Source organism: Salmo salar, chromosome 13 (genome assembly GCF_965601325.2).
Source record: "Salmo salar chromosome 13, fSalSal1, whole genome shotgun sequence".
Lineage (NCBI taxonomy): Eukaryota > Metazoa > Chordata > Actinopteri > Salmoniformes > Salmonidae > Salmo > Salmo salar.
The window spans coordinates 42967285-42993044 of record NC_138303.1 but is presented as its reverse complement, the minus strand read 5'-3'; the positions used below and the strand labels follow the sequence as shown (position 1 = coordinate 42993044).

General features: G+C 44.7%; 2 protein-coding genes across 6 annotated transcripts in view; one reads left to right on the top strand and one right to left on the bottom strand.

Annotated features, from left to right (window-relative positions):
• The first annotated feature begins 366 nt into the window (after nucleotides 1-366).
• LOC106567074 (LIM domain and actin-binding protein 1) lies at nucleotides 367-14874 on the top strand. 3 transcript variants are annotated; one of them, XM_014135939.3, is made up of 11 exons: nucleotides 367-622; nucleotides 2202-2358; nucleotides 3371-3416; nucleotides 5188-5580; nucleotides 11025-11094; nucleotides 11665-11759; nucleotides 12297-12365; nucleotides 12445-12496; nucleotides 12669-12736; nucleotides 12845-12978; nucleotides 13182-14874. In XM_014135939.3, exons 2-11 carry the CDS (start codon nucleotides 2237-2239, stop codon nucleotides 14272-14274), a joined length of 2142 nt encoding a protein of 713 aa, XP_013991414.1. In that variant the 5' UTR covers nucleotides 367-622; nucleotides 2202-2236; the 3' UTR covers nucleotides 14275-14874. The 3 variants fall into 3 exon arrangements, with proteins under 3 accessions (XP_013991414.1, XP_013991413.1, XP_045549236.1); XM_014135938.3 differs by having other exon boundaries at nucleotides 368-622; nucleotides 12666-12736; XM_045693280.2 differs by lacking the exons at nucleotides 367-622; nucleotides 2202-2358; nucleotides 3371-3416 and adding an exon at nucleotides 3460-4564 and having other exon boundaries at nucleotides 12666-12736.
• The window catches only part of spryd3 (SPRY domain containing 3), a 91690-nt gene continuing 80657 nt past the window's right edge, over nucleotides 14728-25760 (bottom strand). For all 3 annotated transcript variants that reach the window (XM_014135940.3, XM_014135942.3, XM_014135943.3), the window contains 3 exons: nucleotides 24601-24720; nucleotides 20812-20951; nucleotides 14728-19711 (listed from right to left, as the gene is read on the bottom strand). In XM_014135940.3, coding sequence (XP_013991415.1) covers nucleotides 19577-19711; nucleotides 20812-20951; nucleotides 24601-24720 — 395 coding nt within the window. In that variant the 3' untranslated portion in view covers nucleotides 14728-19576. The remainder of the gene's footprint in view (nucleotides 19712-20811; nucleotides 20952-24600; nucleotides 24721-25760) is intronic.

Here is a 25760-nt window from a genome sequence, read left to right as displayed (position 1 = left end):
GGTATGGGTTTATTGATAGACAGAATGGCCGGAAGACAGATAAACATACAGACCTTTTAAGGAGTTGAAGAGGGATGATAACATGGGTTTGACATAGTGATAAGAAGTCTCGTCTTTTGAACACACACACACACACACACACACACACACACACACACACACACACACACACACACACACACACACACTCAGTCAGTCAGTGGAGTTGTCTGGATTGTGAATGACTCACATCCTCTCAGCCTTTGACCTCATGAGAAGGGTGGTTTGCTTCACTTCCAGGAATTGAGTGGGATGCTTCCTCGTATGTCATACTGTAAGGAGGTGTAGTCTATACTGTATGTACCCACCTTTTTTGCTTTCAGATTCTCTCTGGGGAACACAGTGGTTTGGATGGGAAGGGCAGCTTGTACTGTACCTGCCAGGTAGAAGTAAATGCTGCTATGTTATTGGTTGGAAAGAGTCTCATGGTGTTGATTTGCCCCCTCCCATTATCCCAAGCACACATACTTCCATGAGCACAGCACACAGCAGTGCCAGACAGCAAAGTGTTACTGAGAAGGAAAAGAGGGAGGTTGAAACAAGCATCAAGAAATAAGAGAGGAGTGATAAGAAAAACTTGAAGGTATGTAACGTGCCTGAGCTTTCTATGGGGGTTGAGGTGATGATTTTAAAAAAATATTTTGTGTAGAAAGGCTTATCCTAGTACTTAGACATCTTTCTGGAAATACTGATTTGAAAGTTGGATGCCTAATTTGGCTGTAATCTTTTTAGTCTTTTGCTCTTTGTGTTCAAGTCATTTCCTATTAGTTAAATATTTGATTGTAGTCAGTCATATGCTGCTGGCAATTTCCAAAATGTGTTAGCTGAGGTGATATTTTGATTTGATGTGTGTGGTGTTTGATCAGTGGACAAAGAAATAGAGAAAGTGTTAAAGGTCCAATGCAGCCGTTTTAATCTAAATATCAAATAATTTATGGGTAATAATTAAGTACCTTACTGTGATTATTTTCAATTAAAATGGTCTAAAAGAAACAAATAACTTATTAGTAAATAATCTTTCTAGGACTGTCTGGGAGTAGTTTGAGTGGGAGGGGAAAACTGATAACTAGCTGTTATTGGCAGAGAGGTTTGAAACTCTCTTTCTTATTGGTCTATTAACTAATTTACTGCCTGGTGATGTCACCAGGTAGGCCAAAACTCCATCCCACCAAAACAGGCTGAAATTTCAGGGTTTCTTTTCAAACAGCTCTTACACTAAAAGGGCATTATTATATTTTTTCACAGTATTATTCCAACTTCATAGTTTGGAAATATACTGTATATAAAACACAGGAAACCAAGTTTTTGACTGCACTGGGCCTTTAAGGCTTGCCTATATTCCAGAGCAGCATATTTGGATTAATGCCAACCTGCTAAATGGGGACTTCACTATTATTAATGTTATTCATAATAATGGTGGTTTATCTGCTGGTGGTGGATGTGGTGTCTCATATTTATCATTACCAAGGAAAAGTATAGTCTAGGTCTACCTGTCCTGTCTTACCATATCTGTTTAAAAAGGAAATTTAAACCAATAGGCTAGTTTGACAGTACAGTATATGTTAGCTCATTAAACTGTACAGAACCCTAGAGGCTATTTCCTAACTAGAATCCTCAACATTGGCTAATTGTTTTTGTACTGTGAACCATGTGTAATTCTGAAGTGACAGTTGAAATGAAAGTGCATACTGTATAACAGCAAGGCTGAGAGTGAATGCATGTATCTGCATGTATCTGCTTGCCCTGGCTTCCAGACAGAAAGTCTGTGTGACGTCCCAGGAAACAAGTGGACACGTCACTGTCTCTGTATGACACTGAGAAAGATGACCAGGCAAGGCCTGTGTATGCTGTGTGTAGTAGCTTCAAGTTCATGAGTTCAGTGTCTCAATGAGGCCTGAGTTGGATGAGTAGCTGCTGTGTGCTGGCTAGTGCCTTACTCCTTTCTGATTTATTCATCCACAGGAACCATGAGTCATCTTACACAATAGTCGCCTACTGTCGCTCACTGCAGACTACTCATACCATAGACCTATGGCTTACGCACATAGTCTCCTCACACATGCTGAGATACGAGGAGTATGATTGTCTAGGGTAGAATCTTATTTTTGTTCCTTTAATTGTGAGGTAAATGTAATATCCTATATTTGTTTCTTCCTATCCAGCCAGCTAGAGCAGTTTTCCCCTGAGAACAACCGAGATGGCCGTCGCTCCGTTCAGTCGCAGACAGTGGGCCTCCCAGTCCCTAAGAGTCACAGCGACGGAATTGTCCATAGTCGGCACCAGAGGAAAGAACAATGCCATCGCTGAGCGCTTCTCGAAGTAAGTGGCGTACAGTAGATTCAAATATATTTCTAACTAACTCAAGATAGTTCATATGTGTCGTTTACAGTGGGAGCAAATTAAGGATAGTGGGCAGAATAAACAAGGAGTCGGGCTAAGCATGCGCGAGCGAGATCCTATCTGCTCGTTGTAGTATGTATTTGCATATTTCTGTTAGGGAACGCCTCCTTCGTGAAGTGTGCACAAACTCATTTGAACCTTCCACTCCTTCTAAACAACACAATTTAACCCCAAAAAACTTTGGCAAAGCGTCAAGTCTATAAAACTTAGGGCACTGTGTTCGTAACAGATTCTAGTTTTGGGAACAGAAAACTGTATTGAGATCAGAGATGTTTCATCGATTAAAAAAACGAGCAGAATGTCAGCCCAGTTTCACCTAGATCCATTCTCTCCCACTACCCGGGACCGGACTTCCTCTCACTACCATTATGCTTCAGCTTTATAGCTCCAGTCACGTGTCTGGGTTACCCCTTCGGTCTGTGGTAGTATCGCTCTCATTCACCTTAACTGTTACTCACTTTCACTTCTTGCTCTATGATGACTCTTCACATGTACCCTCGTACTTGTTCCAAGGTAGAAACGCAAATACTCACTTCAGTGTTACGTTTATCTCTCCTTCTCCTACAGACCAGATAGCTTTTTCCATCCCAGTCCATTCAGCCGCTTGAAACCATAGCATTAGATCACACACTCCCCCCCCACTCTCTGTCCTCACCATGTCTGCTGGATCAGTACCAGATAAGACAATTACACCAGCAATAATTTGAAACTGGATTTAATTGTGCCAGTCTGCTTGTGCTATCATGCCAACTCATTGTCATGGAGTAGGCAAGAGCACAAACAGATCTGGGACCAGGCTAGAGTTTTACCAGTTTGTCTAGCCAAATGTGGAAACAGCACTGGCTAAGCCATGATACAGCCCAAAACTTCTGAGATCCAATTGATCCGTTATGTAACCCTATTCTCACAACCCCCTCCATCCTCTTCCAAGGTACCAACTGGCTGCAGAGGAAGCCAACTTGGAGAGGAAGAAAGCCGTAAGTACCCAGTCAAGGTTGAAGGGACTAATATCTAACAAAGCTAGAGATATTGGGATGAACCTATTTCTCTCTCAGGCCTAAACACGCACAGTCATGCCTGTCCACATATTGCACTTGAAGGATACACTAGTAAAGCTTTAATCCTTCTTCAGAGACTTTTAATCTGAATGTAGATAACCTCTGTCGCTCCCAGTACCTCGCATCACGTCTACGCTTCTGTTACAGACCTGATCAATTAACACTGGGTGGTCACACACTTCACAGGCATGAAGGACTACAATGTAATGCCAGATCCCACCTGGGCAATACAGACACTCTTCCTAGAGGTCTGTTGGCTGGGCCCGGGAATGTCACCTGAGGGGATATAAACAGACAGCAGGGAATTTAGTTATTTTCATTAAGCTTTTTCAATCCCAGGTATGTGTCTGAGTCTGGAATAAGTCGACTGTCAGCTGTTGTATTGTATTGTGAGCAAGGCTTGAAGTATTGTTTGGATGCAGGACGGTACTGTTAATATTTTGAAGCCTATATTCAATAAGAGGTACCAGGTATTAAAGCCTTAGAACAGGGCCGAGCCCAATTCAATCACTGATTTATAGGGTGCATGTTCTGGGCGTTGGCCTAGGTAGAATTTAGTCATTTCAAGGTACTTTCAAGGCATTTAGTGGGATTTTTTTGTTGTTGTTGTTGCTACAATTATGTACATTGTCACTGTTAGCAGAAGAACTTAACATAAGAAAATGTGTTAGTCTTCACAGTTTGTGGAGGGGGACATCCTGCTGGTCTCTGTCCTCAAACAGTTCATTTCTCAAAAAATGACAATTTCCTGCTTACTCGTTTTTGGGATTTTCCCCTTCTTTCAATTGACCTTTTCTGTTTTTTTCTCGCTTTCTCTTACTCATCCTCTTTCTTTCCTTTCTCTTCATCTCTTTCTATGTTCCTCCCTTTCTCTTCCACTCTGTTTCTCTATTTCTCTCCCTCCTCCCCTCTCTGTGTTTCTCTCACTCTCTCCTGGCGTAGAGGGGTGGGCTAGCTAGCTCCTTCATGCAGATATTTTCTAGAAGCTCACATCTGGGAGAGTTTTTATCATTTCTACCCAACAGACACAGAGCCAACTGGATCTCCAGGTTACCGGGCTTTCCAAGGTTTTTACTATTTTTCTTTGACAAAAGGAGACAGACGGTAGTGAAGGGAAAACTATGAATTTTTAGGGTCCTTATTTCTCATTCATTTAAATGTCTGCGAAACTTTTAGCTCCACTTATCTTACTGTTACGGTTGTCTAAACAGAGGACAATGCGTCCGTTGTTTACTTGAAAGAAAGCATTGAAGCTTGTGTTAAAAACCCCTTAAAGTGTTCTCGTCATATGGTCCTAGTCATTTGATGAGCATGAGAAACTGTGTCGTCATAGCCAGGTTGGGTTAACCAGGGAGAGGTCTGGTAGAAAGATGCTACTCAGGTTGAATGCGAACGGTAGCTGTATTAGTAGCTATAGAAGAAATCGGAGACCAACTCGTCTCCTGAAACAATTGGATGTGGGTGTAACACTGGTATCTGATCTGTATTTTTTTTCTCCCCTCATCCTGTAATTACTACCGCATATCATTCCTCAGCTTTTCTATTTTACACGACACAAAACAAAAAAAGTAATCCTGGTCTCTTAAGTATCTAAGTTATGGATTCAGCCAGATGGGATGCTTCTGGAACGTGTCAGTGATTATGATCCGTTAGACAATCTCAGTCTGACTATCTTTACCCCCTCCTCCAGGCTGCGGAGCCATCGCCACAGACTTTCCGCAGTTGCAACCTGAGTGTGTTGAAGAAGCTTTGGGAGCAGCCTGTCCAGTCAGCCACACCTTGTGCCGCGCTACCCCACACTCGCCGCTTACTCCCCTCAGATCCTAACGCCAAGCACCAGATCCAGACCCAGCCCCAGGCAACTCAGGCCCAGCCACCTCTCTCACCAGACCCCAACACCAGTCCCACAGCCGCAGAGGACCAGGCAGGACCAGGTATGGAGAGGAGACGGCAGCAGAGAGACAGAGAGAGGCAGGAGGGAGGAGCAGCAGCAGAAGGGCCTTGCGTCCCCAGTGAGAAGCCCGACATACCCCTCAACAACCTCAAGATGATGTTCGAGAAAGGAGAGAACCTTCAGAACAAAGTAAGTCCAAACTTACTGATTTACAAGCTACATGCCCCTAAATATTTTAATAGGATATATGTAATTTTTCTGCCATTTTCCACCACATAAATGAGAAGAAATTAGAATGGCTAAACAGGAGCAAAGCTGACGAACTACTGCAAAATGCATTGTTTGTTTAATCTTTTATTATTATCAAAGTGGTTTGTTTCTTCAAATCTGTGGTTTCCACATGTATTTTGGAGAAACACTTGTATATTGTTTAAGTATTAGAAGTCCAGTGTGGTCATGTTGATCAGGTGTTGTGAGGCCTTCTACTCTGTGACAGTGACTTAAAAATGTGCCTTTCTTTCAAAAACAAGGACATTTCTAAGTGACCCCAAACTTTTGAACGGTAGTGTACATACATACACTACTGTTCAAAATATACATACACTACTGTTCAAAATATACATACACTACTGTTCAAAATATACATACACTACTGTTCAAAAGTTGGGGGTCTCATGAATTGAACGACAGTGTACATAACTTTTGAACGGTAGTGTATGTATATTTTGAACAGTAGTGTATGTATATTTTGAACAGTAGTGTATGTATATTTTGAACGGTAGTTTATGTATATTTTGAACAGTAGTGTATGTATATTTTGAACAGTAGTGTATGTATGTACACTACCGTTCAATTTCTAAGTGACCCCAAACTTTTGAATGGTAGTGTACATGCATACATACTAACATACATACAGTGCATTCAGAATGTATTCAGACCCCTTCACTTTTTCCACATTTTGCTACGTTACAGCCTTATTCTAAAATGGATTAAATAAAATACAAATCTCAATCTACACACAATACCCCATAATAACAAAGTGAACAGGTTTTTCGAAATGCATGCACGTTTTTATATAAAACTGAAAAACCTTATTTACATAAGTATTCAGACCCTTTGCAACGAGACTCGATATTGAGCTCAGGTGCATCCTGTTTCCAATGATCCTCCTGATGTTTCTACACGATCTGGGGAAGGGTACCAACACATTTCTGCAGCATCGAACTCTTTGGCCTGAGTGCCAAGCATCACATCTTGAGGAAACCTGGCACCATCCCTATGTTGAAGCATGGTGGTGGCAGCATCATGCTGTGGAGATGTTTTTTCAGCAGCAGGGACTGGGAGACTAGTCAGGATCGAGAGAAAGATGAATGGAGCAAAGTGCAGAGAGATCCTTGATAAAAAACCTGCTCCAGAGCGCTCAGGACCTCAGACTGGGGGCGAAGGTTCACCTTCCAACAGGATAACGACCCTAAGAACACAGCCAAGACAACGCAGGTGTGGCTTCGGGACAAGTCTTTGAATGTCCTTGAGCCGCCCAGCCAGAGCCCGGACTTGAACCCGATAAACATCTCTGGAGAGACCTGAAAATAGCTGTGCAGCAACGCTCCCCATCCAACCTGACAGAGCTTGAGAGGATCTGCAAAGAAGAATGGAAGAAACTCCCCAAATACAGGTGTGCCAAGCTTGTAGCGTCATACCCAACAAGACTCGAGGCGGTAATCGCTGCCAAAGGTGCTTCAACAAAGTACTGAGTAAAGGGTATGAATACTTATGTAAATTATATTTCCACCCCTCCCCTAATTGGAGTAAACTAATGGAAAACACCACTTAGGCTTCTACTTCCAGTTTATACGTACTATATAGATTTTACGGACATGCCTAGTTGAATAAACAATGTATTTTACAATAGTTATCTTTTGTTTGTTTTTAATCCCATCCGTTAGCTACCCTCAACCCCTCCCATCTGTCTCTGAACACCATCCAGTTTTGATTTCTGTTTGCCATTTCACAAAAGTTCTGAACCTATATACATTATGGACACAGTATATTTTACCTTAGTTATCTTGTTTTTTTTTGTCTCAGTCTTCAGCTCCACTCAACCCCTCCCATCTATCTTTGAACACCATCCAGTTTTGATTTCTATTTGCCATATATTTTTCAACTGTGCTGTGATGTTTGACAAAAGTTCAGAACATTTCTATTCTCATAGTCTCTACAGATTGCAAACCAAAGATAACCGCTAAAACTTTATATTATTGATCGATTGACCAGGACTTCAAATCACCCAGCAGTGACAGTGACTTAGATGTGTTTGCTAAGGAAAGGCCCTGTGAATCAGCCCTATGAATTGTAGAGTTTAGAATGATTTTTTTCTGAAGATGTAGCATTGTGGTTGAGACAACAGGTCTGTGTGTTGTCAATGTTCCTGTTCCAGAAGTAAAGAATGTTGTGCTGTGTGTTCTCCAGGGGTCAGAGCCCTCCTGGGGTTAGTCATGCTGCCAGTCACATGCATCGCTCTGAGTGTTCTCATCTCACAGTACATTCCTACAGATGGGCTAGATATAAACATGCCCTCAGGCAGATAGGAGGGTAGGATGGGGGGCTTCAAAACAAACACTGTCCTCCTCCTCCTCACACTCACTTTGGAGGTTAACAGCCATTTTGATAATAGAAAAGTGGATAAGATCGTTTGAAGCAAAGGATCCTTTTTAAACCTTTTTACTCTAGGCTAATAGTCTAGATTTTGTTTATTTTCCCTGGCTTGTATGAAATATTAGGTGTTGGAAATGAAAAGCCAGACTTTCAATGGAACTTCCTTACGAGGTCGAGTTTTTGGTTGATTGTTGATCAAGATTCAGACCTTCATTTTTTTTTTTACTAAAGCTAGTTTACTAGTCGGTTTTTGAACATGGGCACCCGCCTGGACACCAGATCAGAGGATTGTTTTGTAGCGGCTTAATGAGTTGCCTCGCCACACCCCAGCTGGTTGAACCTTCCTTCCTTCCTTCCTTAAGCACATTAGCAGCTTTCTCTCTCCCAGCTGAAAGCCAGGAAGTGACCTGGGCTCTCCCCACACACCCCCACACCCTGGCCTCGACCCACACCTCCACATCCAGCCCTGACTGGCTCCCTGCTCCTTGGCCTGTAGGCCTAGCCTCTCTCCTCGCTTCTCTTCCAGGGGTGGTGATGTCATGGGGTGGTGATGTCATGGGGCAGGCATTGCACATGACTGTTTTAGAGATGAGCAACTGAGCCTCCTCAGATAACTCTTCCTCCCCTGGTCTCTGGTTTACCAAAGAAAAGGTCTTCTCCTTCTCCCCCTCTCCCTGGAGGAGACGGTCATGAGGGAGAGGCACTTAATTGACCCAACTTCATCCCCCCTGTCACCCACACCCTCTTTAGCCCCCCACTCCCCTCCGTATACCCCCATGAAGGCCTCCCCTCCCCTCTGCTCCTCTCTCTCTCTCTCTGTGTGACTGTGACGAGGCAGAAAGGAAGGAGGCACCAGTCCAGTCGTGGTCCCTGCTCTGCTCTGTCAGGCAGCCCAGTCCAGTGGAGCCACAGTCTAATGAACACAATTGAGTTAGCTGCGGTTGATGTTCCAAACTCCTCCAGGACAGGTATGAGTACTCCAGCGTAACAGTCTTCTCCTCTCCTCCACTCGTGCTTCGGTCCGCTTCTCCCTGTAGCTCCTAGCGTTGCTTTGCGAGAGGTAAATATGTATTTTTTTTTTTTTTCTTTGTTTGGTCTCAAACCCCTCGACCTCGGACCTCCTTGAGCTCACTTTTATTATTGCGGCTCTGAAACATAAAGCGGAGACTATCTGGGGTTTGCTTTCATTGCTTGTTGTTGGATTAGTATGTTTGTATTAGGTTATAGCGCATTATGCTGTGAATGTAATCTTTTGATGGGAGGGCTAGCATATACACTGACTTCACTATGGTTGATGAAAGTACTGGTCTGTCAGTGAATAGGGCTTTTCAAGGACTTTGTTTTTGTCAATGGTGGTTTTGTGCTATATGTAGCCTAGCCTACAACTCAGTGATTTGAATTGGCCTTTTTTCTTGTTATTGTTCTGGAGCCCAGGCAGCCAGCCGGCAGGCGGTAGGCTTTAGGGAGGAGCCTCAGTCTGTCTCCGGGGGTTTTAATTGTCACTGGGATTAGTGTCAGAGCTCTTTGTCTGGGCCGCTGATCACTTCCTCCCTCTCTAAGCACAGCTGCCTTCTGGCTGTTTGTTTGTTTACATCCTCTGCCTGCTCCCCCATATTGTTGAGGCACCCACCGTGACCACCGTCTGGAGAGGGGTTGAGAGGAGAGGGATCAGGCTGAAGAGTGGTCACGCTTGGGAAGGGGCCTCCGGCTGCGTTAGAGAGAGGTCTCTCTGCCTGGGGTCCATCTGGGGTCTGGCTTCCTCTGCCTGGCTCTGTCTGGAGTCTAGAGCCTAGATTAATCCACTCTGGAGGATGGAACAGCACGTATCACCCCCTTCTGCGAATGCAAATCTAAAATCCAGACGGCCACGAATGCACAATTCTATATAGACTTTTCCCCCGGAACAGCACTGCTCTGTCTCGTTCTTGTATTTCAGGATTTTATCTACCCTTTGCCTCGTCATCTCTCTCGGTCTGTCTGTGTATTATAAGGTTGTCCCAGCCGACCAGGGCTTTGTGGCACCCTGCTGCTCCTCTAATCTCTGATACCGATCACACCTGCGGCTTACAGACACAAGCGGTACAGACGGATAGGAGGCAGGAGACCGTGTGCGTTCCAAATGGCACCCTATTCCCTACACAGTGCACTACTTTTGACCAGAGTCCTCTTTGCCCTGGTGAAAAGTAGTGCCCTATATTATAGGCAATACGGCAACATTTGGGGCTCATCCATAGGCTGATCTGGCATTGAGCGGGTAGAGGCCAGGTGAAGCCAGGCTTAACTTGAGTCTCTGCTATTACAGGTGTGCCAAGAACAGCATGTCTTCTCCCCTCGGCTTTTACCACTGACCTTTGGCTCTACGAAATCCTTCTCTCACCAATGGCCTGATCACTGAAACGAGAGTTGAAAAGTTGGTTGAAAAGCATGCAGCCACTCTGTCTCGTCTTCAGCTCTGTTCAGAATGAGCTGTGCCATGTGTCAGGCGGGAGGGTGACTGGTGAGTCTCCTGGCGGATGCTGGTGTTGACTGGGGATGTGGGACTGTGGACAGGAAGACAGACTGGGGTGTCCTAGCTCACAAGGGGATTAGAGTAGAGGAGGGCTGGGCTGAGCATGAGAGGCAGACAGCTGGGACGGAGGCTGGACAACAAGCCAGGCTGATACTGCTGACTCCCTGACAGGCTGCCACACCTCCTCTCCGCCTCTCTCAGCTAGTTCCTTCTGATCTCTCTTCACCACTCTTCTCCTCTTCTCACCGTCAGAGCACTGGGCTCAGAGCTGTCTGATGGATGGCCCTGGTTCTCCCCTGCCTAAAATTTAGTTTCAGCAACGTGAGCATCATATGGTTCTGTATGCAAAGCACGAGGCAAGTGCTGCTGGCCTTATTCTGGATGTTCAGAGTCTGCTCAATCTACAATGTAAAGGCTACCATAATGGAATATACCGTCCTGATAGCGTGGCTTGGTTCTGTGTTTCCAGGTGTCCAGAGAGCCTGTGAGGATTGGAGGGACCGGAGGCATCACTGACAACATGGATCAGCTACTTGGAGGTACTATTACGCTGACAGAGCTCTCTCTCTCTCTCTTGCTCGCTCAGACACCAGAGTTAAAAGCAGGTCTACTGTTCTCCACGAGGATGGACATATTGTTTCACTAGGATAGAGAGGCGTACAGACACACTAAGCATACGTAAGTTGTCCATACTACTTCCTTCCTGTAAATGTACTGGGTCAGTGACTGTAGATGGCTCCTTCCTAAAGTGCCATGATCAGCACAATGTCTGATTACAGGAAGAATGATAGTTACGGGAAGAGGGCTTTTCCCTTCTATTCCCCCTGTGACCCTGTGTTCCCGTCGCAGCCTGACAAACACCATGGGCGCGTCCCAAATAGCATCCTATTCCCTATATAGTGCACTACTGTTGACCAAAGCCCATAGGTTCCGGTAAAAAGAAAATAAAAAAAGAAGTGCACTAGATAGGGAATAGGGTGCCACTTGGGACGCATCCCATGACCCACACAGTCTGCATTGTGCTGAATGGATCGCCTGTACTGTCGTCTCCATAGCTTATGAGAGGTGTGTGTGTGTGTAACCTGTGCTTCTCTCTGTCGGTCTTCTAGATGCAGGGAGCATAGAGTCCATGCCCCTGAGGGACAGGATGGCCATGTACCAGGCTGCTGTGTCTAAAACAGAGGTGTTATCCTCCTCAGTCAGCGTGAGTACCTGTCCTTTAAGCCTGTCCCATACTCTGCTTCACTGCCTGCCTGCCATGGGAGATCATGTAAGACTGACCACCATGTCCATGGTCGCACTTCTTAAACCTGACTGAACTTGACTAGCCTCGTAAGGTATAACGATCCTGAAGTCTTGCGAGCTTAGATTCTGTTCGAGAAATGAGAGCGCAGCGGTGGTCTTGGATCAGGCTAGAACTTGACCCCAAAGTGAGAACTTCAGGCCCATCCCGACCAGAAGCTGTCAGTTGCGGGTTACTTTTATTTTATTTATTAATGTAACCAGGCAAATCAGTTAACAAATTCTTATTTACAATGACGGCCTACCCCAGCCTAACCCTAAAGACGCTGGGCCAATTGTGCGCCGCCCTATGGGACTCCCAATCACGGTCGGTTGTGATACAACCTGGAATCGAACCAGGGTCTGTAGCGACGCCTCTAGCACTGAGATGCAGTGCCTTAGACCGCTGCACCACTTATCCCAACTCTAAAACATGTCCCTGTTTTTCTCTCTCTGACAGAGTGATCAGCTGGACTCTGACCTCTGCAGCAAACAGAAGGAGAATGTACCCCCAGGCAGTGTGGACACGGTGAGGGATTGTGTTCTCGTGTGTGTGTATGTGAGAGAGAGAAACACTTCTAAATCACCACCTCTCCCTCTCCTCTCAGGGTCCGGACTCAGAGCCCAACAGTAGGAAAGCCTCTTCCACAGAAAGCAATGGTAACTGATTTGGTGCTCCACTGCATTTCACCAGATCTACAGTATATTCTTGTCTGTCATTATTTGTCTACTCTATAGGTTTCAGCTTGTGAACATTAGGTCAGTATATTCATAAACAGCTCCCTCTGGTGTCCAGTGTGTGCCATTACTGATTTTAGTCTCATCACAGCAGGCTCCAGTACCGGCACCTCCTCTGTATCCTCGACTCAGAAGGACCAAGCTCAGCCCAAGACCTCCAGGGTGAATTCAACAGTCCCTTTTCTGTATTTGTCTCAGAGCAATCGCCAAACCAACCATTCCCTCTCCTAACGTGTCTTGAATGCCTCTCTTTATTTTGTGTGTGTACAGAGCTTCTGCTTGCCTGCACGGGAGAGTTGTGTGTCATGTCAGAAGACAGTCTACCCTTTAGAGCGTCTGGTAGCCAACCAAAAGGTCTACCACAACACCTGTTTCAGGTGCTCCCACTGCAACACCAAACTCAGGTGAGGGGATAGGATGGGGCAGACACCATGCAGCAAGGAATTGTTTATTTGTTAAAACATCTGTTCATCTCACTATTAGTGGAATTGATATTGTCTTTAGGTCCACAGTGTTGTTCCTCTAGAGTTAAGGATCAGGGTTTATGCTGCAAGATTAGAAACAAATATTTGTCAATAGGTTGTATTTGTCTCCCCCTGCTGGCCAGCCTGGGGACCTACGCCTCTCTGCACAGCCACGTCTACTGCAAGCCTCACTTCTGCCAGCTGTTCAAGGCCAAGGGCAACTACGACGAGGGCTTTGGCCTGCGCCCTCACAAGGAGCTGTGGGAGACCAAAGGAGAGAGTGGGGCTGGGGAGGAACCCAGGACAGAGACGACTACCAAGGCCACCTCCTTCTCCAAAGACAAGCTGAAGAAGTGCGCCTCTACTGGCACGCTGTTGATCAGCCCAGCGGTAGAGGAGTCTCCACTGGCCAAGGTCAACGTGGTGACGGCCTCCCTGGAGACCCGCGCCCAGAGCTCAGCAGAGAAGGACAAGCCAGTGGAAACACGTCGGCTGAAGATCTCCTGGCCCCCCCGCACTGAAGGAGACGGAGAGGGGGGCAACATTGGGGCCAGCCCCACCTCAGACGGGAGCTCCGCTGGGAAACAATCCCGTGCTAAGTGGCCCCCAGAGGATGACTCAGCCTTCACCGACCAGAGCCCAGAGTCCACCGTACGCTCTACCCTCTGCAGGAGCGCCTCCCTCAAGGAGCGTAGCCGACCCTTCTCATTGGCCATGTCCTCCCATGCTCCCGCTCCTGCTGCCAGTCAGACAGCCAATCCTGAGCCACTGGAGAGGAGGAGCTCATTCGAGGACGGTGAGCCTGAACTGGCCTGTAGCCCTGAGGAACAAGGCATGGAGGACCAGGAACAACCAAACAGCCTGTCACCGGACTACCACACACCTTCTGACGACAGCTACGTGGACATCCACACCAGCTCTGAGGACGAGGGGATGGAGGGGAGAGTCGCACGTCTGAAAGACCACCACGAATTACTAGAAGCAAACCATGAACAGGGAGCAAAGAATGACGGGGAGGAAGAAGAGGAAAAGCTGGAGGGAGAAGAAGAGGGAGCAGGAAAAGAGGGGGAAGGGTTACCTTCTCAAAACTGCCAGACTGCCTCGTCAGAGATTGCCGAGCCGAGGTCCAAGACCAACCGCCCGTCTCAGGATGTGGGCTTCCGGAACGACGAGGAGGCCGTGTCTGTAGAGGAGATGATTAAGAGGAACCGCTACTATGAGGAAGATGAGGACTGAAAGAGACTGGATTGGCGTTTTTTATGCCATGAAAACGATCAGCCATTATCACCACACTGACTGTTAACTTCCTCCCCTCTCTTAATTTCCCTGTTACTAAGGAACAGTGTCTATCTGGCTGCGTTTGGTGCGATGTCAGGTGTTATACTCTCTCTGAGCTCTATTTGTGCCTCTGAACTATCACCTCAATTGAAGTGTGCAAGTCCTCAGAATATCTACATTGTTAGTTTTCCAGAATATAGATTTATTGAAGCACAGATCAGTCTTATGTTTGTGTATCATTCATTCAACGCTAATTTTAAAATATTCCATTATCTAAAACTACCCATTGTGATCATTTATGTCTGTCCATTCTACCTTAGCTCTGGGTTTGTCTGGATGATGGCACAGTAAAAAACAAACGAATGCTGATGATACCAACTGAACCCAGTGAATGAGACATATGAGTCTGTATTTAGAGTCCGATGAATGTTTTTAAGGTGGATTGTTTGACCAGAACAGCAGGAGAGCTCAGCTGAAAGGACAGGATGGGTTTTCACCATATTCATTCTGCTTGTTATCATTGTTTGTATGAATAAAAAAAAAAGGATGCACACAAAATATTCTGTGACCTCTAGTCTCATTCTAGTTTGGACACCTACTCATTCAAGGGTTTTCCTTTATTTTGACTTCACTACATTGTAGAATAACAGAAGACAAACTATGAAATTACACACATGGAATTATGTACTAACCCAAAAAGTGTTAAACAAATCAAAATATATTTTATATATTTCAGATTCTTCAAAGTAGCCACCCTCTGCCATTAGGACAGCTTTGCACACTCTTGGCATTCTCTCAACCAGCTTCACCTGGAATGCTTTTCCAACCGTCTTGAAGGAGTTCCCACATGCTGAGCACTTGTAGGCTGCTTTTCCTTCACTCTGCGGTCCAACTCATCCCAAACCATCTCAATTGGGTTGAGGTTGAGTGATAGCGGAGGCCAGGTCATCTGATGCAGCACTCCATCACTCACCTTTTTGGTCAAATAGCCCTTACACAGCCTGGAGGTGTGTGGGTCATTGTCCTGTTGAAAAACAAATGATAGTCCCACTAAGCACAGACCAGATGGGATGATGTATTGCTGCAGAATGCTGTGGTAGCCATGCTGCTTAAGTGTTCATTGAATTCTAAATAAATCAGTGTCACCAGCAAAGCACCTCCTCCATGCTTCACGTGGGAACCACACATGCGGAGATCATCTGTTGACCTACTCTGCGTCTCAAGGACTTATCAGACCAAGGACAGATTTCTACCAGTCTAATGTCCATTGCTCGTATTTCTTGGCCCAAGCAAGTCTCTTCTTCTGATTGGTGTCCTTTAGTACTGGTTTCTTTGCAGCAATTCGACCTTGAAGGCCTGATTCACACAGTCTCCTCTGAACAGTTGATGTTGAGATGTGTCTATTACTTGAATTCTGTGAAGCATTTATTTGGGCTGCAATTTGAGGATGGTAACTAATGAACTTATCCTCTGCAGCAGAGGTAACTCTGGGTCTTCCATTCCTGTGGTGGTCCTCATGAGAGCCAGTTTCATCATAGCGCTTGATGGTTTTTGCGACTGCACTTGAAGAAACTGTCATTTCTCTTTGCTTATTTGTTCTGTTCTTGCCATAATATGGACTTGGTCTTTTACGAAATAGGGCTATCTTCTGTGTACCACCCCTACCTTGTCACAAGACAACTGATTGGCTCAAACGCATTAAGAAGGAAAGAAATTCCACAAATTAACTTTTATCAAGGCTCACCTGTTAATTGAAATGCATTCCAGGTGACTGCCTCATGAAGCTGGTTGAGAGAATGCCAAGAGTGTACAAAGCTGTCATCAAGGCAAAGAGTGGCTACTTTGAAGAACCTCAAATATAAAATATATTTTGATTTGTTTAACACTTTTTTGGTTATTACATGATTTTTGCATATGTGTTATTTCATAGTTTTTAAGTCTTTATTCTACAATGTAGAAAATAGTAAAAATAAAGAAACCCTGGAATGAGTAGGTGTGTCAACTTTTGACTGGTACTGTATATTAAACAATGAAAGTCAAACAATTGTAGTATGGAAATAACTACCTTTTGATGCATATATTAATTAGTAAGACAGCCTTCCTGGAAGTAGGCAAGGTGCTAACATTTACATTGAGATCATGGTTGCCAAATTCTGACAATTTCCCCAAAATTCCCAGGTTTTCCATCAATCCTGTCTGGAAGATTCAGGAGGGAATACATTTACATTTTAGTCATTTAGCAGACGCTCTTATCCAGAGCGACTTACAGTAGTGAATGCATACATTTCATTTCATACAATTTTTTTTTTTTTTTTCTGTGCTGGCCCCCCGTGGGAATCGAACCCACAACCCTGGCGTTGCAAACACCATGCTCTACCAACTGAGCTACAGGGAAGGCTCGCAGGACATCCAGAATCCTCCAACCACGATTTCTGGAAAACCTGAGAATTATTGGAAAGTTACAATTTTGCAACCCTAATTGAGATACAAGTACAGCCTTCTTTCTGGTGCTTCTATGTCATCTATGAATAAGCATGTCTATGGTCTTCATGATGCCTGAACGGTAACTACAGAGGTGCTTGCTGTGTGGGATTGTGTCAATATCAAGGGAATGAGGCACTTTCAGGTGACAGTGTCCCAAATGGCACCCTATTCCCTTTATAGTGCACTACTTTTGACCAGGGACTATAGTGCTCTGGTCGAAAGTAGTGCGCTATATAGGGAATACGTTGCCATTTGGGATGCACACAGAAATATCTCATGGCGAGTTAAATCATACAAATAGAAATGCAATATGGCAGATTGATCAGAATCCATTTGGATCATGGGGCACATAAGACACAAAAGCTGCCAAACCTTAAACACTTGGCAGAGATCGGAACAAGTGTCTTAAACCTTCTGAACAAATGACAAGCGCTCCGTCTCTTCCTCTGTATACATTTAGACAAGACTCAGTCAAAAATGGCACCCTATTCCCCACATATTGCACTACTTTTGACCAGTAGGCCCTGGTAAAAAAATAATAATAATTGTGCATTACGTAGGGAATAGGGTGCCATTTGGGACCACAAACAAACATTCCTCTTAGATTGGGCTGAACAGCATGCTGATCGCACTCTGCTGGCTCTACTGTGTACTACAGACACCAGTCGACTCAACCATTTCTAACGCGCTTGTGACAAAAGCATACTGTTGCAGAAGACATTGTCAGCATATTGATAATCTCGTGTGCAGTTGATCTACTATCCTCAACCAAAATATGTTCATCTGCTTTGATTGCAATGAAGATATGTTCATGAAAAATGAATCGAAACATATAATTAGGCAAAAAGAAACCGCTTGTAAATTACATTGGGAGTGGATAGAGTACACTTAAAAAGTACTTTGGATTTTTAACTAAACCCTCACCACCCATCCCCCCATTACAAAAAGCCAACAGTCTCTCTCCCACGTCTTCAGTTATAGAATTCCATGTAGAGAGAAATCTAGGGAAATATATAGGAGATTATAAATCTATACTGTCAAACATATAGGATATAGAATTTATACATACACTACATGGCCAAAAGTATATGGACACCTGCTCGTCGAACACATTCTAAAATCATTGGCATTAATATGCTATAATGGCCTCCACTCTTCTGGGAAGGCTTTCCACTAGATGTTGGAACTTTGCTGAGGGGACTTGCATCCATTCAGCCACAAGAGCATTAGTGAGGTCGGGTACTGATGTTGGGCGATTAGGCCTGGCTCGCAGTATGCGTTCCAATTCATCCCAAAGGTGTTCGATGGGATTGAGGTCAGGGCTTTGTGCAGGCCAGTCAAGTTCTTCCACACAGATCTCGACAAACCATTTATGTATGGACCTTGCTTTGTGCACGGGGGCATTGACATGTTGAAACAGGAAAGGGCCTTCCCCAAACTGTTGCCACAAAGTTGGAAGCTGGCTCGATTGTGTACACCTGTCAGCAACGGTTCTGGCTGAAATAGTCAAATCCACTCATTTGAACGGCTGTCCATATACTTTTGTCCACATACCATGTAGTGTATATTCACACATTTCCATAATTTCCCATCTTTGATAAGGGGTTTCTTGATACCAGGATGCCATCCATGTGATATGGAGAATATCATTTTTACTCCCACCTAGCCCAGCTCTAGCCTGGTCCCAAATCTGTGTGTACATGTTTGGCATGACAATGACCATAAGAGTTGGCTATAAAGCACTAACAGATCTGGGGCCTAGCAAGCTCAGCTCAGCTCCAGGAGGCAGGTTAGTGAGCACTCACAGGAGGGCACTACTCACTCAGTCACACAGAATCTACCGGCGTCCCAAATGTCACCCTATTCCCTATATAGTGCATAATTTTTTTGTCCAGGGCAAATAGGGCACTAGTCATAAGTAGTGCACTATATTAGGGATAGGGTGCCATTTGGGAAGCAACTTCCAGTGCTCACAGGAGAGCACTAATCACTCACTAGTGCCTATAACATCAACTGCCAGCAGGCTCTCGGACTCTGTTGGACATGCACTGCTATGTTTGGGGCCATGACAAATGAAATAAAGTGTGCCAGTAGACCTCATGGGAGACATTTTAGGGGCTCCACTGTTTCAGAGTCCAGGACCAGGCAGGACTGACTATTTGCTTTGACAGGGGAAAAAATGTGGTTTGATGAAAAATGATGAAACAACAAATTGCACATAATTATCCAACAACTCTGTCTTAGGCTAAGCCTTTAGTTTAGCCACAGTGAGTCCTGATGGTAGTTTTGGCACAGTGAATCCTGATGGTAGTGTTGCCACAGTGAGTCCTGATGGTAGTTTTAGTAGTCGCTGGTTCGAATACCCGAGACAACAATGTGAGAAAAAAAAAATCGATGTTCCCTTGAGCAAGGCACTTTACCCTAATTTGCCAAATTATTATTGCTGACCCTGTAAAACAACACATTTCACTGCACCAGTGTATATATATATTCTTCCTACAGTAGACCTCATGGTAGCTTGCCACAGTGAGTCCTGATGGTTGTGACTAAGGCTGGAATTCTATTCAAGTTGTGTTACAGGGCAGCACCCTATACAGCCCACAATATGCCTTTTAACAGCATTTTCCCAGACGTTTGCAGAGATCAAATAAATGGTACGTTTCACTACGCTGATCCCCAGCAAGGCTTGATGTGGTCACTGCTCAGGCGATGACAGGGTGCAGTGTTCGGTTTCTGGACTCATCTTATCCACTAAGAGGAAGCAGGTTGGTCAGGTTCATCCACTGAGGGGGTGCAGGTCCACCTTGATCTTTTCTCCGCTGCTCAGCATCCCCACGGTGGGGTAGAACCCCCCTGGGGGCACCACCACCTCACGGCGACCCATCAGCTTCCCGTTCCGTGCGAAGAACACCTGCCACACAGCCACAGGGGGGCGCCAAAAAGAGATTCAGATTCACTGCTGTTTACGTTCACATTTGAGTCATTTAGCAGACCCTCTGACTTAGGTCAGGATTCAATCAGAGGAGCATTGTAGACTACAGGCAATGCACCTTTTTAAGGCAATTTCACGGTACTCGCGGGGATCGCTGCGGACGTCGGCTCAAATGTAAATTGCCTTTAAAAGTCAAGTTCAATGTGATTGGCTAAAACGTGCCTTTGATTGAATCCCGACCTTCAACTGAGGTAGGCAAAACCACCACATCACAATAATTGAAGAACACCTGCATAGCCACAACGGGACGCCCGAAGACATTCCCTACAGTTACTGACACTCACTCGCTCATATCACACATCAAATATTTACCCAATCATTCTAAAAGCAGCTCTTTATATGAAGGCCTATAGAGTTTCATGTCTTAGATGAATGATGTTTAAAAAATGGCAGAGCTGCTATTTTGTCAATATTGCTTTTCTCATGTAGCTGTGAAATTACTACACCCTTAGTGATGCCAGTGTGTGTGTGTGTGTGTGTGTGTGTGTGTGTGTGTGTGTGTGAGAGAGAGTGGTGCGGTACGTGCGGTGCGGTGCCAGAGTGTTCTGTAATGTCAAAGCAGGCTTTGTTGGTAATGTGTCCCACTGAATAAATATGAACAAATCCCTGGATTACGGCTTGGCCAATTCTATTCTCACTCTCTAAGGTTGCAACAGCAGCACAGATGGCACCCTATTTCCTACATAGTGCACTACTTTTTACCAGAGCCCTGGTCAAAAGTAGTGCACTGTGTGGGGAATAGGGTGCCATCTGGGACGCAGCCTGCAGTCTTGCTGACCCCTCGTTGCACAATGCAGCAGTGAGACTAGGGCCTAGGGCTGGCAGCCATATGAGACATATGATCTCTGTAAAGAATGCTGCTTGACCATTCCAGCAGCTACAGTCAATCAAAATAACAACCAACAAACACGATCAAACCACAGCGCAGATTCAGTTCATGATTTTACATCAAAGGATCTGCGTGGGTGTGATGGTGTGTGTGTGTGTGTGTGTGTGTGTTCCCAACTACATGTGCTCACCATGACCTTCCTGCCGTCATGCTCCTGGTCCAGTTCGTCCCCCTCTTCCTCATCATCATCATTCAGGTACAGAACGTTCTGGATGCGCCCCACGCCCTGCCTCGGCAGCACCTCCAACGGGTCCCACTCATCTATGTCATCTGAGGACAAAACACAAAGGGGTAAATCTTAACTTTCATTATTTCCATCAAGGGTACAACTTTCACTAGGGACATGTCCTCCACATCACATTCTGTGATACAAAAACACGGCGCTGGTGTGCTTTAGGACCACCTGTCGGGTAGGCTGTTTTCTGGTTACAGTAGGCTGGATTTAGGACCTGACGAACACCACAGAGCAGAGCGTGCAGACAGGCTGTGTGAAGGCAAAGCTTCTGAACCGCTGCAGTGTAGGACCATTATGGGAGAGATGGACAGAGGCAGCTGCTGTCTGTGTTGCACTTTTTTTTTCTCCAGAGTTTTAAAAGCAAGCAGAGCCGAAACTGGCTACTCTTTAGTTGACTAATCTAGCCAGCAAGACAACTGCTGTTTGACAGAAGAAAAAACAAATATTCCCAGTGCTGAGCTAGAAGTGTAACTGACATGTTACGTTAGCTAATGTTTCATCCCCTCTGGACTTAAATTAATGAACTACTAGCAGGCAGTTAGCTAGCTAATATGGACAGTTCAGCTCTGGCTAGTCTCTAGCTATCTGCCTGGTAGCAGTATCTAACAGCTGTTGTGTGTATGGAAATGTTTTGTAGCCTCTGTTTTGTCCCATTTCAACAGAAGTAAAATTGATGATTTACCATTCGCTAGAGCTAGCCAAAAGTTGGCTAACATTAGTTAGCTAGCTCACTAACTTTAGCTATAATTTTTGCCTCAATCACACTAGATCTGAATCAAATAATGAAACCAGCAGCCAAACGATTGAAGACCGATATTCTGACATTTTTTTCAGCGCAATATGAGTTTTTATTAGTCAGTATAGTAATGTAGTTTACATAGCAAACTCCCTACTTATCACACTGACACAGTATGAACAGCTCTACAGGCTTCACTGTCATAGTGCACAGTCAGTACACAACACAATGCTCATCATGTCTCATCAGGGTCAGATGGTGACAGGGTGTATCATCAGGGTCAGATGGTGACAGGGGTCTCATCAGGGTCAGATGGTGACAGGGTGTCTCATCAGGGTCAGATGGTGACAGGGTGTCTCATCAGGGTCAGATGGTGACAGGGGTCTCATCAGGGTCAGATGGTGACAGGGTGTATCATCAGGGTCAGATGGTGACAGGGTGTCTCATCAGGGTCAGATGGTGACAGGGTGTCTCATCAGGGTCAGATGGTGACAGGGTGTATCATCAGGGTCAGATGGTGACAGGGTATCTCATCAGGATCAGATGGTAACAGGGGATCTCATCAGGGTCAGATGGTGACAGGGTGTCTCATCAGGGTCAGATGGTGACAGGGGTCTCATCAGGGTCAGATGGTGACAGGGAAGACTAGTCTGTCAGCACAGAGGTGAACTTTTGCAGATACACTTTATTCTCTCTGTGCATCAAACACTGGACAAGCAAGAAGCTTCAAAGATGTAGACTATTTTAAGGCAGTCTGACAAACCTCTAAAAGTAATTTCCAAACTGTATCAAGGGTTGATAGAGGCTTTTCCCCATGACACAAAACATGTAAAACAAAAATGTGAGGAAGACCCGGGAGATGCTATTGATGATGATGAATGGACACATTAGAAGGCCCAGTCATGTTCATATAATCTCAGACATAAATGACTGCAGTTTAAGACCATCCATAGAACCTACTATATGCCAGTGAAACTGAATATCATGTACTCAGAAATGCAATTTGTCTTCTGGAGGCGTAAAACACAAATTGGGACATATGTGCATATGTTATGGTCTTGTGAAGGCTGGCTGAATTCTGGTAAAGAGTATGTTCTTTTATCTCAGCATGTCTACAGATTCTCCCGTCTCCCTGTTTTTCATTGCTTGGAAATGTTGATACTGGAGACTGATAGTCAGAAGAAATTGTGTAACCTAGCATTTATAGCGGCTAACAAATGCCTTGCCATTAATTGGAAGGTTGGTTATCCTCCCACAATGGATGGAAGAAATGTCAAGTTATGTATCACTAGATTTGATTTATTCCAAGATTAAGGGAATAGTGTGCAACTTTCATAAGGTCTGGATGCCTTATATGGAATACTGTATGACAAATGAGTCTGCATTGAAAACATGCCCACGTCAGGAGAGATACCTATTTAGGCAATCCCTAGCTGCTGGGCTGCTCAGTCTTGACCCTGGGGTTCTGTCATACTGTTGTTTGTCACTCTGGTCTTGGCCTAACACACCTGAAACCAATAATGAATGTTTCGCTAAGATCCTAAAGCTGTGTGGGGTGTGTTGGGTTAGGGCGCTACAAGGCTGTTGACCCCTAGGGGCAGGACGGGGTGATCCAGCTATATTGTGTGCAAGTAAAAATAACTCTACAGTACTATTAGCCCTATGATATGAATTATATTCAGGATGGACTGTTTGTGTGTTAATGTGTAGGTGTGTTTTTATTAAACTTTTGTTTTTCAAACCTTTCCCTTTGAGACATAAAAAAAAGAAAGCTGGGAAGGCAGTTGTGCTGGGGAGAGTTGAGGTATTGACTAGACTGTTGGGGGTCGGGCAGGCAGGCGAATCGGGCTGGCTTAAATTTGATAGAGGATGTCTTAATAAAGACAATCGAAAGAATTTATACTTTATTTGTAAGAGTTGTTCATTTGTGAGGTTATTGGTTAAAGGTGCAACACAATATTGATTATTGAATTATCACTGATCTAGTTTAGTTTTATCAATCCCTTAAACATATTTAATAATGATCTCTTAGCTTGACTGTGGGCATTTTTGCTAACTTTTTGTTGTTCTAAACAGAGACGGCTAGAAGGGCCTTGGGTCATATCAGATTGTGTAGAACTGTAGGAAATGAGATTTAGATGCCCCAAAAAATGGGAGAACCCCCCCCCCCCCCCCCCCAAGTTATGTACCCCCCACTTCTAAAACCAAAGTTGTGCCCCTGATTTCCATTGACATCAATGTATGACTAAGTGAAAATTGAGCGGAAGTGAAGATTCGCCCCCAAACAGCTGAATCATCTAACATTCACTCTCAACTCAGGCAAGTGTCACTACTTCCTCTTTATTCTACAACACACCTGTAAGTTGCAGGGAGGAAAAGTCATGTCATTAATGGGAACAAGTGACATTGAAAACTCTTTTAAAGGGATTCTCCGGTACTTTTGTAGACTTTTTAGCCAGTAGTTCTGAAAGTAGCCCTCACGAGCAAAAAGTGTTTCCTGAAAATTACGTACTACATCACATATGTGCAGAAAACTGTATGTTTGTTTGTTTCGCCATTTGTTTCGCCTTCTCTCTCACTCTGCTGTGTGTGCATCTTGCTATCTGTCAGTCATATGGCGAGGGGCTGAAGCTCATTGGTTGAACTCGAATTGCTAGGGGGCTGGCCCACTTGGGGAAAAATTAAGGGAAAATGGCACAGCTTCCAGAAAAACAGTTGCTTTCAAACTAGGAATTTCATCAGACAGTAATTCTCCTCATAGATTATGCATGTATGAACTACACATTGACACATCCAGCCCAAAGCGGGAGGTTTAAAAAAATACTAGTCAGTCGCCAAAGTTCCGGAGCATGTCTTTAACTTCCGCTACTGTAAACAAATTGCCATTCGGGAACAATAAAGGTCTATTGAATTGAACTGAAAATGTGCCCCCATCTTATTGTCCTTACCTTCACCATCCGATATGTAGTCCCGTGGGAACATGATGCCACAGCCCATGATGTCACCCTCGATACAGCGAGGACCAAACGGCTCCCCAACCCCACTACCATGGAAGATCTTCCCATCATCTGAGAAAGAGAGAGAGAGAAAGACAGAGGGAGAGATAGAGAATGAGAGCGAGAGGCACAGAAAGAGAAAGAGAGAGAGGGGGAGACATCTTGTCACTGTGTGAGGATTGTTGTAATGTAAAAAGGGATAAAAGGGATTTATTTCTTTATTGATAGCTAGATAATCCTACTGTATACTGCTACAATCTTTTTAACTTTCACCAAGAGGGCAACATTGTCACCTAATTGTTCTTCGCAAAAAACAACATGTTACATGAAACACCTCCAGTGGAATCTCACATGAAACTCTTTTTAGGATGTCCACAAGAAAGCAAGGATCATTAAAGTAAACAGCTAGGTAAACAGCTAGGTAAACAGCTAGGTAAACAGCTAGGTAAATGTGTTGCACATGATGCTCTAATATTTCCAATCTTATTCTGGATTTAGTGCCGTGCCATCTATTCAAAATGCGATGGTCTACGTTGCACACCGTGTACAGTGATGAGCAAGGGTCACAATGTTCTTCCATCCCAATGTTCCAGGGACATGATCACTGGGACAAACAGGCCTACACAACACTACTTCAGTATTCTTTCAGTAAAACAAATCCAATCTCTGGTGGAAAAACAACTAAACAAGAAAGAAGTAAAGCACGCACACACACACACACACACACACACACACACACACACACACACACACACGAGAGAAAGAGAACAATAAAAAAAGAATGAAAAACACTAAAAGGTAGCCTGCAGACATGCTCCTCTACGGTGCGCTGTGGCTGGTTTCTGGTAAATATTTGTGGAGTTGTCATGGGAGCCGTCCCCGGCTCAGGATACTGTTTAAACAATCTTTATCTGAGATTGTGTGTGTGTGTGTGTGTGTGTGTGTGTGTGTGTGTGTGTGTGTGTGTGTGTGTGTGTGTGTGTGTGTGTGTGTGTGTGTGTGTAGGACGGGGAGGGAGATGGAGACACTATCATTAGGGCTCCCATGTGGGCCCCTGTCACAACACACACAGCAAACACTGGTTCCACCACGGGGAAAGAGAGGAGGAGGAG